This window comes from Asterias amurensis, chromosome 2 (genome assembly GCF_032118995.1).
Source record: "Asterias amurensis chromosome 2, ASM3211899v1".
Taxonomy (NCBI): Eukaryota; Metazoa; Echinodermata; class Asteroidea; order Forcipulatida; family Asteriidae; genus Asterias; species Asterias amurensis.
In genome coordinates, this window is record NC_092649.1 from 30,390,889 (window position 1) to 30,410,762 (window position 19,874).

Consider the following 19,874-nt stretch of genomic DNA (forward strand, 5'->3'; position numbering starts at 1 on the left):
TTTCCATTTTTTTTTTCTGAAGGAACCCTCATTGTTTGCGGTTGCAAAGCTGCTGGAGACGGGTTTGGTAAATATGTCAAGAATGGAGGTATTATGGCGCCCTGTAACGGCTCACCTCCTTGAGGTGTGTAGTCATCCTCATGTAAGGATGAGAGGTTGGGGTGCTGAGGCAGTTACAGCGTTAGTCAAGGCATCCCTGGGATTTAAACATGAACCTCCTGTACATCAGAATCTGGTGAGTGTTTCCTTTTAAAAACATCCTAAGTGAACTTAGTCAGTGGTGCTTGCAAGCCGGAGGAAACATGATTGGTCTATACTTCCAGAATGTAATATTTATTGGTTGTTTTTCATTGTCCCCCTGTCAGAGACTGCAGACACTATTGTTGGGTCCACTGCAGGAGTTATCCTCCATCCCACATGCAGACATCAGACAGAAACAGTTAGAATGTGTACATCAGTTACTGTCTAGTAATGGTGAAACCATGGTTCATGGGTGGCCGCTGGTGTTAGGGGTCATCGGAGCTGTCACTGAAGATCAAGGGTAAGGCATGGTTTCTCCAAATACAAGTGTGTAAGAACAGTATTACATTCAGCGCTCATTGTTATTACAACGTTTCTTAAGAGACCAAGTAGCCCATGTAGTAACACACTTTTATACCTGTTAATATTTTGTCTTCATAGGATTGGGGAAAGTACTAAGTATACACACCTCTGTATGAGTTAACCAAATTATAACAATTATATGTTTTAAAAAAATTTATTTGAAGTTGAACTGTGCAAGGCAGACATTTTCAAACATTCAAATTTGAAATTTGTTATGTATTTCTAAAACAAAAATTGCTTATTCTTGATGAGTGTGTAACCTTTGAAAAGACTCTGCTAGGGTCGGAACCTCTAGAGGCCATTTACTATGCATACAATTTTGGTTCGTAGGCAGTTTGTAATAGCTTATTCGTGATGTTTATTACTGAAGTTTTGACAGAGATTTCTAATTGTCTCCTATCATCTCAGGGAAAGTCTTATCAGGACAGCCTTCCAGAGTTTGCAATTAGTCGTCACAGACTTCCTTCCTATCATGCCTTGCTACTGCCTGCAAATCAGTGTCACAACTGCAGCTAAGTTTGGTCTCCAGCAAGAAGAGCTCAATATCAGTCTAACTGCTGTGGGACTCCTAGTAAGGACATTCTGTTGTTTTATCTTTCTGGGTTTAGTAAAAAGAATTTACTGGAGCGTGACATGAACAACGACTTCCAGATTAACACACCATCTGAGTTATCCAGTCCTTTGTAAGGGGGTCTCCCCAGTAGTCAATATCTTTATTGAGACGTGCCAGTCAGAAGCCACACAATCATTAGCTGCCATGTAGCCAGGGATCACACCCAAATTTACGATACAGCCTTTTGAGATTCTGACATCTTCCTCCACAGTGGAACATCTCAGACTACCTGTACCAGAATAGAGACAAGATCCGTGAGGGTCTAGAGAAGGAATCTCAAGACATTGAGGCTCAGCCAGAGGGTTGCGAGCAACCAGTACCTCCTTTTGACGCTCTGTGGTTGACCCTGTATTCCCGGCTGGCTGACCTTTGCGTTGACCCACGACCTGCAGTCAGGAAGAGTGGTGGACAGACACTATTCTCTACGATCAGTGCTCATGGAGCACTCCTCAAGCTATCAACATGGCAGATTGTTCTGTGGCAGGTTAGTGCACAATGCAATCTCAAGTTTTGTAACAGAATTTTTAGAAATTTAAAAAAAGCTATTGTAGGTACCATATTTAGAGCTACCCATTTACTCCTGGGAGAAGCAATTATAGTTCAGTGTTTTGCTCAAGGTAAGAATTGCTATGAATGGGAATCCAACCACACTGTAATGACTTGGCCACCATAAATGACTCTGCTATTTTTGTTAATACCTTTCTGGCCGTTAACTAAGGGACCCTAAAAGCAACTAGCACTGTGACAAGATGACAAACAAATGTAGAAAAACTCACACAATAAGCTGGAGACTGAAAACCCAATCCACACAAAAGGCTTTGGTGCAGGATTCGAACTGGGTCGAAAGGCAGGAAAGAAACCACTGAGCCATTCTAAACGCTCCCAAATGGAATCTTCATATATTGCTGATGGCTCCTTTACTCTCTGTAGGTGCTGTTCCCATTACTGGACAAAGTGAAGAAGCTTTCAGGCACAGCGGGTCAGGATAAAGTGGAAGGTGTTGTGAGTGGCAACATTCTGATTCATCACTCTAGAGACACGGCTGAGAAACAATGGGCAGAAACTAAAGTGCTTACCCTAGCTGGGGTAGCTAGAGTCTTCAACACATGGAGGCACGCACTACTCGCATTAGGTCAGCACTCCTACTGTTATTCCCATTAATAAATACCTTTTCACTAAAAAAAATGCGGTCAAGATGTGAACTTTTGCTTTGCGTTTCTGTTGTACTTGTGTTCAAGGGCAACGTTTTACTGTTAACTGTAAGCTTTTCTAATGTAAACCAGACCATTTTGGACACACAGGTTTGTATGTGCGCACATGTTACATCAAAATTTATACAATTTTAGTGGGAACGTGCATGGGCGCAAGGTGCCAATGAAACATAAACAAACATACGATTCAATGCAAAGCGAAAACACTGGTGGTATAGGATGCAATATAAGGCAAACTTAACTGCTCACACAAAATTAGGAACTTTTTTCAAACAAGTGTATCTTTATTATTTATTACTCTCTTTGTATATGGTATATATCAATGCAAAGCTGAAGTGTTCCTCTTTAAAATGATACCACATTTGCAATGATTACATGATGCTGGACTTGACCATGTTAATGAGAATGAGACAAAGTCACAATTCAAATGTGCGAAAAATAGCAATTCTTTGTTACTGTGTGAACAAACAAGTTTTACTGATTTAATGCACTTAAATGAGACAAGAAGTTCAGTAAATACCCAAACAAGTTGTTTTTTTCAAGAAAGTGGTAATTTTGGCACATTTGATTTGTGACTTTGCCTAAGGGTCATTCATGTAGCCAAATTCAGCATCATGTAATCATTGCAAATGTGGTATCATTTTAAAGAGAAACACTTCAGCTTTGCATTGACAATATAACATATACAAATAGAGTAATAACTAATAAAAATATACTTGATTAAAAAAAGTTTCCTAACTTTTTGTGAGCAGTTTAGAATCATATGCTCTTTCTAATGGTATACATTTTGTTAAGGTCTTTGTATTTGCAAGGCAGTGAATCATAAATGAATGTTAATTGTACGCGGACAGCTGCGCGCATGTGTTGGTATTTGCCCGACAGTGAATCATAAATGAATGTTTATTGTAATGCAGCAATGTGCTACATTGGCTTAATAGGCTGGAACAATGTTAATGGTATGGAATCAGTCGGACAGAAAAGAGTTATTCACAAATCTTGACATACCAAGTAACCAAGTGCAACCAACATCCATTTAAATGAAATTCTTATTAAAGCTGGGTGATACAACCACCAACTGTACTTACAGCATGGTTAAAAGTTTAATACTATCCTCCACAGGTGATTTTCCACGTGCCTGGGCGTTACTTCTTGAGCACATTGAAGCCTCATCACTGAGTCAAAGCAGTGAAGTATCACTAGCAGCCCTCAAGAGCTTTCAAGAAATCTTACAGATTCAACCAGCTAAGATGCCAAAGTCACTAAAGTCTTCTAATCAGGTTGCTACGGGCTTGGCTAATGACCTCCCCATCCCAGGAGACGAACAAATCAAGAGGAACAACCATAAAGACTCTGTGCAAGACCACAAGAAGCAAGTTAATGGCGCCACAGCAACTCCGTCTTCAACAAGCAATAAAGACACGTTTGATGACACGGCGATGTGGGCGATTGCATGGCGTGTATGGCATAGCATCGGTATCACCAGCACAACACCACCTAGCTCTCGTACGGCCAACTCACTCCCAACTCAGCCGTTCTTAACAGCGCTAGTGCAGATATTCCCACCCTTGTTTGATCATATCAAGCCAAGGTTTATCGCAGCTGATCTGCAGAAGTTGTGTACAGTGTTGCAGTGTGCTGTGTCGGTACCAGTACAGGCTGATGTATCTGTCTTCATTATTCCATCATTGTCTGATTCAGATCTCACTCCACTACAAGAGGCAGTACTACATTGTCTCTATGTTGTTCAACAGGTCAGTGTGTTTCTTTGTTTGTTTGTTTGTTTATTTTCAACAAGCCCTGGTGGATCCCTTCAGTTAATAAGCGAGTTGAGTAATCCTTGTACATAGGACCTCTGGCTTAATGTCCCATCCAAAGGACAAACAATTTTAGTATAATATCTTGCTCAATGACATTAGTGCAGCAACTAAGACTCACTACCACGCTCTGTTGAGCAGAAACACCAGAGCTCAAGTCCAGTGCTCTTTACCTCTCAACCACGACAAGCCATTCAAACTAAATCAATCAAATTCAGGTCAACCACAAGATTCCTAAGCCTACCATGGTTTCATGTGTGTGCATGTCACTTATTTACTTTGCACAACTTTCCACCTGTTTTAGGCACACCTAGTCTTCACCTCAGCTTTTACATCCAGAAGAGGACTTTACCGAGTACCAGCGTAGATATAGATAGTTATAGACCAATATGAATCTCATCATTATTATTGTTGGGCACCAGAACAACTTAATACATGTAATAATGGCATCAATAATAAAAAATATTATTTTCCCTGATATGTGGTGAGCACTGTACACTTAGTGCTATCCAGAGTCTTACAGAAAGAAAAGCCGCATACTGTGGTAGGATTCGAACCCATGACCCATGACCCCTGCCAATCTAGAGTAGATGTGTTGCTACTAAGCCATTGGGTGTGCTAGGTGACTAGTTGCTCGATTGAGTCTTGAGTTAATAAAATTGCATATGTTTTTCTTCCTGCTAATTCATTCAGGCTATTGGCGGTGCATCCGAGTCTATGCAGTCCATGTATCCAGCAGTATTTGATCAACTCCTGACCTTCGTTACATACTCATGTCAAGCGCCCTCGTTTGGCCAGATTGAGACCAAGGTTGTCACTAAAGCCTCTTCCAAACAGGTCAGTTATTCATTATGTGTTAATAATCCCAATAATTTGTTGGTTAGATGGCCCTAACCAGATGTTGATAACATGTATAATCTCTTTGAGTCAAGATAAGGTACAGTACTGGAAATCGACACTACTGGGATGCCTACCATCTCTGAATCAATATATGGTTTAGTAACGCTTGAAGAAACGCTCCAATTGCAGGCCTGGAATTACACACAAGCCACGGGAGGCCATGGCACCCTGGTCTTGGCCTTTCAACAATTTTTTATTGTCTTTATGATTTCCCTATGGAAGTGCCCTTTGTAAAATGAACATGGCCTTTCCCTTTCAATGATGAAATTCAAGGCCTTAACTGGTTTGCTATGGAACTAATATGTAGCACATCAATGCAAACAACTGTTTGCAAATTGTTTGTGTGGAGTTGTATCTTTAAAACCACAGAGTCTCAATTTGTATTATAAAGTACATTCAGTGGATTCTTATATTGTATGTCTCTTCTCTAATCATTTCATTACAAATTAAAAACCTCTTCCTCTTTTTCAATCTCCTAGAATCCTTTCTATAACAAACTTCCAACAAACAACTAAACATTTTTTTTTTACTTCTTTTCGCTGTGTCTGTTTTCTGTCGTCTTTTCATCCTTTCTCAATACCTGTAAGTTTTCTTGGTATTTGTTGGTGCCAAAAACATTTGTGTGGTTTGTTGTGGCCAAGTAGAAATGTATGATGGACCCCTAGGGACTATTGGTACACACATGTGCCAAAGGCCCTTATGGTACTTACATTGACTCAGGCGGATTCACTTTGTATTTCAGGAACTTTGTTTAATATTTAGCAACGTGAATTTGTTATGAATTGTTACTCCATTACTGTTAAAAACAAATCATTTAACAAGGGCGATCTTTCCAGCACAGCTGATCATATAGGACCCTCACATTCAATTTAAAAACGTCAAAGACAAAATACTAACAATGACAAGACTTTGGCTGTAAGTGCATACAACAAAAATTGGTTACTAAAACTGAGCTTACATACCCTATCAACCAACCACACAATTAAAAACTTGATTTTTGTTTTTAAATAAATGAGTAAAAATGTACACCCAATAAGTCAGAAGTTCAAAATATGAATTACAAGGAATGAGTGCCCCCCCCCCTGTATTAGAAAGTTTTGTTTCACATGGAGTAACAAACAATGGTGTTTCTTTTTGTCCCTCACTCTACCTACATGGATCTGTTTAGTTTGATCGAGCAATCTTTGAGTGGAAGGTATCGTACCCCTTAAACCATTATACCATCCTGCTGTGTGTCATTCCACCTATAGACTTTCCATTACTCTCAGCTGCTTGCACCCACTGTAGCCTGGTTTCACACATAATGCATGTTTCTTTTTGCCTGCCTCTCGGTAAAATGGAATTGGTTTAATTTTTACTTCCAAACCTAAAGTAAAGACTACCTTGCCAGTGTGATTAGCTGCTTTCATTTGATCGCTTCTTTGTACTTTTTGCAGTATTATTATAATTTTTGTTTTTATTTAGTAAAGAATTGATTTTCAAAACCCCTGAATCACACTTCAATGAATGTTGCTAGAACCATCACATCTTCAGAGATATTTCTACTTGAATCACTAGGATGAAATGATAACTGTAGGTGTTAACAATAAGGTCAAGCTAGATGCATGGAGCCTCATGCAAGGCTGCAGTACACGTATTAAACTTGTAAACAAATCAGCTTGTATATGTGTGTAGTTTTTAACTACCATCCTATAGCCCCCCCCCCCCCCCCCGCCCATCCCAGGCTTTCCTCAAGGTAGAATTCGTTGTCTGTTGTAAACAGTTGCCTTGGGCTAATAAACATTTGTGCTCGTATAGAAATTGTTACCTTTATGTGTATCTTCCAATTATTTGTTTTCTTTTGCAAGAGATGTGTTATTGTTACCCCCCTCCCCACCCTCCTTCACCAAGATGTAATTGTTAGCGTGATGTACATTTTGTTTTGGGCTGTTAGAATCTGTGCTAGTATAGACACAATAATGTGTATCTGCAAATTATTTGATTTTTTTGCCAGAGATGTTGTGATAATTTATTTGGATAATTTGGTGTACTGAAGCACTGTGGCACTTGTTTATGTTGGAAATAGCTCATTTCTGTTGTTGATAGAGGTTGGGTGACTTGATTTATGTATTTCACTGAACATAGTTGTTACACTAATGGTCGTTACTCTATTGTGCAGTGTGGAAACCTCAAAGTGAAGTCTGTATCAATAAACAGTGTATCCAATAATTCCATACACTCTGCATGTTGCTGCTATTTAGGCCTGGCACTTGATGATGGCAAGCGCCCTCTTGCACATTGCATCTGGGCCCAATTTCATAGAGCTGCTTGAGCAGCAAATACTGATTAACAATTTTTCGCTAAGCAAAAATGAGCAGGATACCATTCACCAATTATGGTAAGCATAACTTTATTGTGCTTAGCTACTCTAATTGTGCTTAAACAGGAGTATGTAATTGGGCACTGGTCATTGCCTAGGTGCCCCTGTTAATGTTCGTACCAATTTGCATGTCCCTCAAATAGGTGCCCTTTATCAATGAGAAACTGCACAGACCATACATTTAATCAATCATTGATCATTTAATACACGTAGCTTGTAGTTGGTTCAGCAAGTTGTTAGTGCTTTTTGTAGTAAATTGTGAATGATAAGCATGTTGGTAAATTTGTTGAGTATTCATTTATGATGATGTGTTTCTTTGCATTTGATGTCAGGTTAGCTCTAAATAGTATACCCAGGGGCTGGTTTTATCTGTAAGCAGGCTTGATTTCTGCTTACTGGGCATCCCTATAAGCAGAGTGTCTATTTAATAGTCACTGCTTAGCGACAGCAAAGCTGAAGGCATGCTAACTTGCCCTCGGTTCTTCTACAATTGAAGACACAATGCAAATCCATTGAAAATGCACACCATGCTGTCAGGATTGTTGTGAAATAATTTTTGCCTGGGCACATAATTCTGTTTAGTAGGCAAATAAATTTGCTTACTGGAAAACAACTCAGTGAAAATGAAATAGGCACATATGTACAATTGTGTATGTACAGTGTATTGTATATTTCAGAATCCTTTTACAACCCTTTTCTCCAAACAGTATGAACTTGTAATTGTGTTAGATTCCATTGGTACAATACAATGTGTATTTGAACAAAACACTTTTCTCCAAGTATACATTGCTTTACATGTGTATAGGTAAAACAAACAATGAAAACCCGAGTGGTTGACACTTGATGATTGGCCCTCAAACAACCCCACCATGTCTCGGCAAGAAGTACTTAGCCTTGATGGGATCACAAAGAAGGTTCCTTCCAATTCTCAAATCTTAAAACTAACCCATGACAATATCATCACATTACAATGTAGGTACCGATGTTAAGAAAACAGCAAACAACGGTAAAAACCTTTTCAAGTTCATAAGCTTTCGCATAATTATTAAGTTACCAAAATCAAGCTTTAAATTTCTTAAGTATTGTGGTTGTGGAGAGTGAAACTAAAATGGCTCTAATTTTAACAAAAAGACAGAAATATTTCCCGGGGCGACTGGGACTTTTACTAATGCTGCATCATGATTGCTTGGGTTTACTAATTGGTTTAACACTAACTATGGGTCTTGCAAACACCACATTCTCAAAAACAAACGTACTGTGGCATCTTGGTAGCTGAGGTTGTTTTGCTTGCACTGCGACAGAAAATTCATGCATGGTGAAGTATCAATATGTATTTGGTTTGCGGTAACACCATCTACTTGCCAGGTAGAGTTTGTTCTTTAGAGAACTGTCTGCTACCAAAAAATCTACTCTGCGGTAGTGGAATATATAGCAAGACAGTTCTCTCAAGAACAAACTTTACCGGGCAAGTAGATATACACATGGAACCATCACGATTAAGCAGAAAATTAACTGTAAATTAAAGCTTAAACTATGAAGAGGGTATGGTTGAATAAAAATCTAATTACTTCAGCTATGACTATTTCCATGAGCTGAAGTCACTGACAACATCAAAGAACCGGCTTCACCAGCCATAGCCGCATAGCTCTGCCAGCCATTCATTCCAACGAGACTTAAAGCCATTGGACACTTTCGTTAAACAGTATTATCCAAGGCCCACAATTCGTGTATCACAACTTATATATAAAATAACAAGCCTGTGAAAATTTAGGCTCAATCGGTCATCAGAGTCGGGAGAAAATAACGGGAAAACCCACCCTTGTTTCCACATGTTCGCCGTGTCATGACATGTGTTTAAAATAAATCCGTAATTCTCGATAGCGAGAATTGATATTGTTTTAATGTTTTCTCAAAAAGTAAAGCATTTCATGGACTAATATTTAAAGGGAAGTCTTTCACCATTACCTTCTGTAAACCCTGAAAGTTATATGTAAATCTGTGAACTTTTTTTTTCTGTTCTGAAAGTGTCCAATGGCTTTAAGATGTCGACTTGCTCACATCAACAAAACATGCAATCTTTGCCTTAATTTTGTGCTCCAAAACCAGACATTTTTTAATATTTCAACTACAACCCTATAGTTTCACAGCACTTAGTGATCAGGCAGAAAAACTTCATTGCACAATTAAGTGAAAATGTCCACGATTTGGTTTTATTCATGTCATGCTGGCACTGTACGTATGCACATGGGGTCATTCACGTTTTTAGCCACAAACATGACATTTTTCATTCACAAACAGTAGCCAGGACTGAATACATGTAGGTTTGAATCAAACACCATCAGTTTTGCTCATTTCATTTTTTCACAGGAAAAATCGACTTTCAAACAAATCGTTTGAAAGTACAACAAACCACAAGGGGAAATGACTGGGTGACTTTTATAACTTTTGGATTGAACAAAGGCAAATTGACTAGAGTAGGACTTGAACCGGCAACCTCCAGATTAACATGCCAAACTGTGTGACTAAGCAAGTCATTGTATCAAACACTGTTCAAATGATACAGCTTATTGGCCCCAGTTGGTTGTACACAAAGCCTTGGTGATGGAATTGCATTGTACGTATTTGAATGCTGGTATGGTTCTTGCAGTGTCTTTCTTTATAACTTGGTTTTAGTTTCCCTCTAATTTAAGCTTATGGGGAGAGCCAAGGATGCCATAAATGCAATTTGTTCAAATGTTTAAAGGCAGTGTCATAGATTGGTAACTTCTCAAAAAATTAACTATGGTGGAAATTTACTTGATGAGAAGGGCTACTTGATAGTATCAACTATTTTGAGAAAGTAGTCCCATGGAACTAATATGGTTTGGATATTTGTTGACTGAAAACCTAGTTTCTGAGGGTTGGCGTCTGTTCGCAAATGATGCAGCCAGAGATGCGGTTGGTAAAGCTGCTCTTAAAACATGGATGGATTTTATACATGCTTGCAAAAGTAGAGTGACAGTTTTTTCTGTTTTCTGAAGTAGACACTGTATTCAGTAATAGTTGACATAAACCAATCTATAACTCTACCTTTATAGGAATCTATAAAAAATTATTATCTAACAATAGAATGTGTCTACTTTTCTTTTGTCCGCCTTGCTTCTGTACAGGAGAAATGGGATAATTATAGAGGCAATACCCAGGTATGTCACAATAAACATCAGAGGAAAAAGAACAAAATAGAGTTTCTAGTTGTGATTTTTTTTTAAAGGATGTGGAGAATCAATGTAGGAAACTTGTGTTTCTCAGTGCAAGATACTGAGCTTTGTAAGTCTCTCTTGGGACAGCCTGAAGCCATCATATGTTTACTTGCATCTATTAACTGGAAATTGTCAAGCAAAATGTGATGTTTGTGTGTTTCAGAAACCAGTATGATGGTCTAAACTCAGTTTGTTTTATTTGTTTGACATTAAACAAAACTTCATTATTACTTGTTTTTACAACACTGTTCAGGTCATTGAACTACACTGGTTGGTGTACTATACACTTCTTTCCACATAACTTCTTAACGTTACTTTATATTCTCACAAAATTACTTTGTTGTATTTCCCTTCTTAAAATATTGTTATCATTCTTTTGCTATTTAACTTCTCCTTTTTCCTATTCTCTTATCAACCTGTATCACTCATCAGTTACTACTTGACTACATGTATGTGTACAGTGTGCCCACTTGAGAGAATTAAAAGTTTCTCAAGAACATGAATTCAGCAAAACAGATTGTGAAAACAAAGTTTTAACCAACAAAACTTCCTAAGCGTCTTATTTTATTTCAATTATTTGCTGTCTAGATGAGAAGTTTCAAAGTTGTCAACCTCCTTCCCAGAAGGCTCCAGAACCCCAGCCGCTTGTAAACATTTTAAAAATCTTATTTTTGCAAATCTGCTGTGTATGTTTATAATTATGTTTGTTCATAACAGGCATTGAGATTCATTACAGTAATGTCATGGAGTTATTATGATGATTATTATTTAACTCTCTAGTATTTTCTTTGTATTTAGTCTGATTGGGTCTCCATGAACTACGTTCCATTTGCTGAGAAGGCCTTAGAGATGACGACTGCATTGTATAAGACCACAGCCAGTCATCCCCAAGTAGTTAGACTTCATGTTCTACAGAACATACTCAAGGTACGGACTCAATAGACCCTATACAAAACACGCAGCACACATTACACGCGCGTCTCCTGTCAGCCATTTTGGGTGTCAAAAATGTACACAACAGGATGGTACACGTGTTTACACACCTACACACCTCCTGGGAGTCCATTCCTTTTGTGCATGTTTTGACACCCAAAACGGCAGACAGAAGACGTGTATGTGCGCTGCATGTTGTGCATGTAGTAGGGTATATATAATAGGCTACATCATCACAATAATCTTGGTTGCACTAATTTGGGAGTCTATGTTCCAGTGTCTGCTTGTTTTAATAATCTTCCCGCCGAGGGAACTCGGCAAACATCCTAACGATTGAACTCTGACAATAAGTGCCTTGGTTCATGCCAACATTGGATGGTTTGGAGATAACCAAATCCATCAAACTCCAACACCACCATGACACATGGATTGTGCGTGGACGATTAAGAGTGATCAGTGTTAATACAATTGTGATTCACACTATAGGTTCTCCAACTACCACTTGGCCTGAAATATGCTTGCCCCTCCCCCACTACATGGAAGCTAGCCATCAGCTCACTGCTTGAGATCCTACCAGTGGGCCTACCAGTCGCTAGGCAACCATCAACAGCGAGTCACTTTACAGATATGTGGCTTGATCTCGCAGCTGCGTTTGAGTTATTCCTCTTCTCTGATCAGTGAGTATTCAGTTCAAGCATTCCATGAGTTTTGTTTGTTTGTTTGTTTGTTTGTTTGTGTGTTTGTTTGTTTGTTTGTTTGTTTGTTTGTTTTTTAAGGTAATCTTTCCAACAAGGGAACTCTGCAAACTCCCACAAGGGGATATAAACACCAAGTTAGCAAAAGCAAGTCTCTCTCTTGTGCAAAAGTTTGTTTATGATTTGGAGTTGAAAAAAGAAAAATTTATCAGAGTGGGACTCGAACCGTATACTCAGAACTTCTTCTGTGAAAAAAATCACAGGCTTTACTCGGGTAGGATTTGAACCCAGGACCTTTGCAATTCTAGAGCAGTCTCTTACTGACTAGGCACAATGACATGGATTGGTAAGACACTGCTCTAGAATTGCAAAGGTCGTGAGTTTGAATCCAACCGGAGTAAATGCCTGTAATTTTTTTCACAGAGCTCAGGAAAGTACCATTTATACAGTGCTAACACACACATATCAGTGTATATGGGTACAAAAACAACTATTCTTTATCCTTAATGCCAATTGCCATATATTAAATATAAAAAAGAGATTTAAATCTTGTGATTGTTTTGTCCCTCAGTCCGGCCCCAACATCAACATCTGTTGAAGAGCAACAGCGTGTAGAAGCCATTGATGTACAGGTTGTACAAATGGTGCGTCAGACTATATTGCCCCACTCCACAAATACACCGGAGCTGTTTACTGCTAGGATAATGACTCTATTGAACAGGGGATCAATTCATTCAGCTAACACCGCCAGCTTCCTAGGTAGGTCTATCACATTCACACTATTTATGTCAGGTATTTATTTAGTTCTTTTGCCCGTCGAGTATCCTAAAGCACTGTGATAGTTATGACAGGTATGCTGTGTTTGAATCATGAGGTTCTTTTTCTAATGAAATCTGCAGCCAATCATCATACCAGAAACACCAGGGCAAACTCCCTCTCTTAATCATCAGTGTACTGTGTTCGTTAAAATATGCATTACACAACACACAGGACCAACGGCTATAGTCATATCCAAAGGACAACACAATAATGGATAAGGGTCTCGTTTAAGGACACAGGTGTCAAGACTGGGACCCGAACTCACACTCAGCTGATCAGAACATTGGAACTTGAGTCTGGTGCGCTAGACCACTCGAACATAGTACACCACAACACCAATATGCTCTTTACAGTCCACTTAACGTACTGTATTTATAACAACACAACAAATTGAAGAGGATAGTAACTGTTGTAAAACAATGAATTGTGAATGTAATTTATTTTCTTGATGTTCTTGCTACAATTATATGCAATTTACACACAAGCTCCAAAACGTTCCAACACTTGGCCTCAGGGGTCCAGATCATTGTTTTTAGGCAAGAGTCTTCATGGGTTTCGTCTGAAACACTAAACGCTAACCTCTGTATCTCTCCAATTATTAGATGTTGACAACCGTCAATTGAGAGAAGAGTTTGCCAAGTCCTGTTTTGAGACATTGCTACAGTTCTCGTTCATTGCACATGACTTGAGTAAGATGACAGACGAGGGCGGTCTAACTAAGATGGCTTTGTCTGCGTTGCTACAACGTTGCCAAGAGGTCTTACAGAAGTACGTAGAGGATGAACGACTAAGTGGAAAGTGCCCTCTTCCCAGGTGAGTTATCTTGGTCTTATTTCCAATCAACACATAAATTCTGTACCTGAGGTGCAGTTAAGCGTCATACCCCAGGACCTAAAACACACATATAGATCATTCGCATAGCACTCATAACCCTCAGCAAAGTGGTCCTAAATCAGGTTGAGACAGCGTGAGACCTGAGGTGCAGTTTAACGTCATACCCCAGGACATAAAACACCGAAGACCATGTATACATTTGGTAGCCAATCAAATACTGAGCCTGCGATTACTCGTATTCAGAGATGTTCAAGTTACGGCCTACTAAGATCTAGAAGTGGTTGCAGATTGTGAATTTTTAAGTTTCCTGAAGTCCCGATTAATTGATGATATATTTTCTGTGGCCTTTGTTTCTAGATCTAGGATGGCCGAGATGTCGTTTGTTCTTCAAGCTATAACTACTTTGATACATTCCCTAAAGAAAGCTAACAGTGGCAATGGTAAGAGTTATCATTTCTCTTAAGGATAAGTCTACTGGGTTCTTTTACACTACACAACACACAGGACCTACATCCCATTGAAAGACAAAGCATTTATACAGCCTTGCTCGAGGACACTTGAGTGCCATGACCGGGATGTGAACCCACTTTCTGACAACTTCAGAACTCAAGTCTTGTTGACCACTCGGTCAACCTGACCAGTTGTTCTGAATAACATCTCAAATTCATTTATAATTTATTTATACTGGTTGTGAAACCAAGAACTCTCAGAAAAGCAAACTTAATCACTATACTAGACAATAACCCAATGGAGAGAAGACAAGGGAGGAAGTTTTAGTTTGAATTGTGGGAGGGAAACCCCAAAATGGTTCCATGCAAAAACCCACACAGTCAGGTAGGGACTGAAAACCCAATCCATGTAGTGCCCTCGGCATGATTGGAACCAGGGTCCTAGCTGTGGAAGGTGAGGAAAGATACCACTTCGCCAACCCAATCACCCTCGGAGTCAATCACTGTTACCCTCGTCATACATTAATTTGAATCTCCCCTCTTTTGACAGTGGACCATGCCACCTGGAGCCAAGTCATTGACCTGTACCCATACCTGGTGGACTGTACAACTTGCACCTCCTCACAGGTGTGTAATGCACTCAAGGAAGCGTTGAGTCAGTACCAAGACCTACTAGTTGCCCCCGTCACCAGACTCCTTAACGGAACGTGAGGTTTGGTTTAGTTTTTCTATAAAGTTGTGCAAGGCATATATATTTCTATTGTATAATATTAATATCAAAGTTTAAGTGGAATTTTATTTGGATTATATGGTTTCTATGATAATGAAGTTAATATTGATTGATGGATGTTTCTTATAATCAATTCTGTACTAAGTTTTGTCGTGTACCGATAAAAAGTGAGTGGCAGTTGTTTTGATCCAGTTCACCTGGTATCCTCTCCTAATCCCAACTTGGGTATGTAGAGTTTATGTTTACCAGTTAATAAATTATTCAGTTGATGCAACAACTTGAGGTTGGCCGAAGCCACAATCACTTTGGTAACTGTCCATGTGAAACTTTGGTAATATTATAGAATACACATTAGCCTTTCATGGCGGTAGTGGTTATTTCCAGTTTTAACTTCAGAAGAAAAGTCAACTGCCTTACCTATCCTCCCAGTAACTCAATTATTATTAATATTTGAATTCCTAAGAACAAGTCATGCTTGGGTTGATCAAGAGAACATGTTTTAGAGACTTGATTTAATCCATTTGTAACCCGCTGGTAATTTATGCCATTGTAAGTTAACAATGTTAAGGATAAACAAAGTTACCGGTACGACACAAAAAACAGCTGGTGTGAGTGCTGCATGAAGTGAAAGTCAATTGAAATCTATAATTTGATGGACAAAGCCCCTATAGCCTAAAGTATATAACATCAACCCGAGTTAAGTTACATTTTGTAAATCCATTTTGTATTCCTCTGTTAATTTATGCCACAGTTTAAATGACCTTAGTTATAAAGTTGAACTTAAATGTATTTTCTGATGGACCGAGCCCCCCTATACCAACCAATAATCATGCCTGATTTGAGGTAAATAACCATAGATCTCTCATTGCATTTCAACAAGGGTGTAAATTTGCAATCCTGTGATAAAGGATAACCCCCTCTTGTGACAATTTGTGGCCAGTTTAGAATCTGTAATTATCTCTAAGTAAAATACTCCAAGTTGGAGGCGCTTGTTTTGAAACTCAAGAGGAATTCACTTGCCATTTTTTAAATGTTTTGTTTGTTTGTTTGTTCTTCAAGTAAACAATCCCCAATCTCAGAGTATATGGTCTGTGTTGTGAAACTCAATGTGTGGTGACCTGTGTAGGTACCTACACAATAATCTTATCAAAATAGCGACACTTTACTTTTTATCAATTGTTTGAGCAATTCAAAAGTTGACGAATGTGTAACCAACAACAACAAATGTTTGATTGTATTACTTGGAAGTAGGCCCTTACAGAAGATTAGCAAGAGGCTGGTTGAATTAATGATAAAACCCTGAAACTCAAAAGGTCCACTTTGTGAAAAATTGATACGTTTTAATAATATTTACAAGAAGTTCAAATGTTGTAATAGTTTACAAACATCAAGTCCAAGTCCAGATGACCGCGTCTAATTTTTGGTCATTGCCGATCTTGAGTCAAGTTGGAGCCTGTGACCGAATTATCAAAAATGCTTTTGTCTGCATACAGTAAGTATTCCAGACCTTTGCTGTTGTTTGAGTAATGCGTTATTAATATATGTCTGTTTTGTATGAGGAATTCAAAAGCATGTGCCATATATACAGCCTCAGTTTATGAAATTTTATACCTTGCTTTGAAACCTCTTATTTAACTAAACATTATAACTATTTTGTACTTTCAGTTTGCTGAAATTGTTGTTGCTTTTTGCAAGTAAAAACCACAAACACTTCCTGATGACATGTTTTTAAGAAGTGACTAACATTTTATTTACAAAGGTGCACATTTGTGCTAACCTCATGACGCAAACTATAATTTGCTTATTTTGGTGTTTTGCTGTGACTGTTTATTTTCAAGATCACCACTGACCAACATTTCCTGGAAACTATTTATTTAAAAACTAGGTAATAGCCTTGCCAGACTGGATTCAATATTGTGATTTAATTGATTTTCATTAAATAGAGTTGGTGTAAAATCTCATATTAGAGCCAGCATAGACCGAGTTCAAACTCAACTTCATTCCACATCTCAAAGTTCACTTTTTAAGAACCATAGAGGAAGACAATTTCTTTCAATGGATGCTTCAACACTAATCGACCAATAAAGACAACAGTATTGCACAAAGACTTCTAAGGTCATTGGTGCAGTTATGGATTTTAGAAGATTGGTTTTGCGTATTTGGAGTTCCTGGGGTGGATTTCAGAAAGAGTTAAGACTTGTCTTATCTTGAGGAGTAACTTTAGGAGTAGCCTTGCCTCCTAAGTTAGGACTATCTTTGTGAAATCAAGCCCTGGTCTGGATCAGGACTGGTCTCCAAAGTGTTTTTACATTGCGGATATGAAATTGCAATTAACGAGCTTATACCACTGAGCTAATGATTTGTGATTTGGTGCAGAGTTTGGCAGGGCATACCCACTGTCTGTGTGCTCATTTAGCAGCTATGTGAAATCTGTCACAATGTACAATGAGTCAGTGAAAAAAAGGAGAGCGGACAGTCACTGTGCAAAGTAATGGACCTTCCACTAGTGGCGGAACCAATTATATTATACTGCACTTGAAGCATCCTACAGGAAATTACATTAGGAAAGAATGGGCAGTACCTAAGAGGAAACCGATAATAATCCTTTATTGGTGGGTGGTTGTGCTGTGTTTGGTATTTATCTCAAAATGCACAATATACGGATGTGTATCCCTTGTATTGCAACTCAAACCTGAGCCCAATTTCATAGAATTGCCCCATAAGCAAAAAACAGTTTGCTGCTAAGTGAACATGAGCAGGATACCATCACAAACTGTACATATGTGACATGGTATTTTGGTTGGTAAGCATACTTTGTTGTACTTTTGCTTTGTTGTGTCAAGCAGAACTAACTCAGCTGAAGTAGCTAGTTGCAAAAAAAGCTCAGAACAAAACAATACCCAAAACAGCTCTATTGGTCCTTTCCCTGTAGGTAGTTAGGCTCCATAAAGGGCGATAATCAATTGGGCCCTGCCCTTATAAGGCAACTGGGCTATACCTGCCCTATAATAAATTTGGCCATGCCCTATATTGGCAGTTGGGTTCCCTGCACTATAATCAATTGGGCTCAGCCCTGTTAGCAATTGGGCACAAGCCCTGTTGGAAATTGGGCTCCCTGCACTATAATCAATTGGCGAAAGCCCTGTTGGAAATTGGGCTCCCTGCACTATAATCAGTTGGGCCCTGCCCGATCATCAATTGGGCTCATATTCTTCCTGTAGGGCCTACCTATCAGTTTCTTTCTGCTAATTAGATACAATCCTATCTAAACACGCTGATTAGGATTTTGGTTAATTTCCTTTTACCAAGAGTTATCCATCAAAAATGTCAAGTAGTTTTATTTAGTTCAAGCTACAGTCATATTTACATGTAAGGTGTCATTTTAGAACCATTTTCCAGCTTTGATACTCAAAGGTATTATATGCTTTAGCAATTCTATTTGAAAAGTAATTTTTGATAACTGTTTTATTTCTAAGTGGTTATCTAAATATTTGTTTTGCATTGGGCAGATGTTTACGTCATTTCTTTATTTTGTTAAGCAACAGGCTTTAATATAATCAGTTATTAATATATACATTGTAAATGTGCTATCCATTTTGCCTGCATTAAATTTCATTTTACAGTTATGAATAATATTTACTACAAGTTTGACATCAAACATATTCCAAAAAATGGAATACTTGATATCAACCACAAATAACTTTAATCAAACATTAAATTATTAGCAATATTTACAAGTGTGGAACTGTATTGACCTCCAAATTGCAAACAAAAGACCTTAAGTAACTACTCGTAGACTTGTAAAGGCCTTTACAAATTTGTTACAAATAAGTTCTAAATAGGTTTTTATAATTACATTGGTGTTTGTGTCACTCCTTTTCTTCAAGAAAGATTTACTGGAAACTTTTTTAATTTGAATTTAATGTGGTGGGGAAAATATTAAAATATTAAAATTTATTATTATTTTAATGAAACATTGAGAGTAATAAATTAATTCCTTTGTTGAAGGTTGGCAAGTGCATGTAATGTTGTTGGTGAGACATTAAAGGCAGTGGACACTATTGGTAATTGTCAAAGAATAGCCTTCACGGTTGGTGTATCTCAACAGATGCATAAAATAACAAAACCTGTGAAAATTTGAGCTCAATCGGTCATCGAATTTGCGAGATGATAACGAAAGAAAAAAACACCCTTGTCACATGAAGTTGTGTGCGTTTAGACGGTTGATTTTGAGACTTCAAGTTCTAAATCTGAGGTCTCGAAATCAAATTCGTGGAAAATTACTTCTTTCTCGAAAACAATGGAACTTCAGAGGTAGCCGTTTCTCACAATGTATTATACTATCAACCTCTCCCCATTACTCGTAATCAAGAAAGGTTTTATGATGATAATTATTTTGAGTAAAAATTACCAATAGTGTCCACTGCCTTTAAGTCTAGTGTACAGTTTAGAAATGTATATTAACAAAAAACAGTTAAGAAATAAATTATTTACAGAGGATAAAGTTTATCATGGGTTATTCTCTTTTATTTCATTGTCCATGCAGAATATTTGTTTTGATGGTAATCCAAGCATAACACCTCACAACTACCTGGTCCCAATTTCATCTATAAGCATACAAACTTGCTAAGTACGGAAAAATATTGCTTAACAGAAACTGGTTACCTGCTGTCAA

The 19,874-nt window shown here is 38.2% G+C and overlaps 1 protein-coding gene across 3 annotated transcripts in view; it reads left to right on the plus strand.

Moving 5' to 3' along the window:
• The window catches only part of LOC139933843 (protein MON2 homolog), a 52,065-nt gene extending 32,359 nt beyond the window's left edge, over window positions 1–19,706 (plus strand). For 2 of the 3 annotated variants that reach the window (XM_071928067.1, XM_071928068.1), the window contains exons 19-34: window positions 23–235; window positions 366–541; window positions 1,012–1,174; window positions 1,428–1,700; window positions 2,147–2,348; window positions 3,547–4,178; window positions 4,935–5,078; window positions 6,310–6,336; window positions 8,477–8,506; window positions 10,650–10,682; window positions 11,538–11,666; window positions 12,159–12,349; window positions 12,939–13,126; window positions 13,789–13,999; window positions 14,378–14,460; window positions 15,020–19,706. In XM_071928067.1, coding sequence (XP_071784168.1) covers window positions 23–235; window positions 366–541; window positions 1,012–1,174; window positions 1,428–1,700; window positions 2,147–2,348; window positions 3,547–4,178; window positions 4,935–5,078; window positions 6,310–6,336; window positions 8,477–8,506; window positions 10,650–10,682; window positions 11,538–11,666; window positions 12,159–12,349; window positions 12,939–13,126; window positions 13,789–13,999; window positions 14,378–14,460; window positions 15,020–15,180 — 2,856 coding nt within the window. In that variant the 3' untranslated portion in view covers window positions 15,181–19,706. The remainder of the gene's footprint in view (window positions 1–22; window positions 236–365; window positions 542–1,011; window positions 1,175–1,427; window positions 1,701–2,146; window positions 2,349–3,546; window positions 4,179–4,934; window positions 5,079–6,309; window positions 6,337–8,476; window positions 8,507–10,649; window positions 10,683–11,537; window positions 11,667–12,158; window positions 12,350–12,938; window positions 13,127–13,788; window positions 14,000–14,377; window positions 14,461–15,019) is intronic. The other variant, XM_071928069.1, reaches the window with a different exon arrangement.
• Window positions 19,707–19,874: the final 168 nt, after the last annotated feature.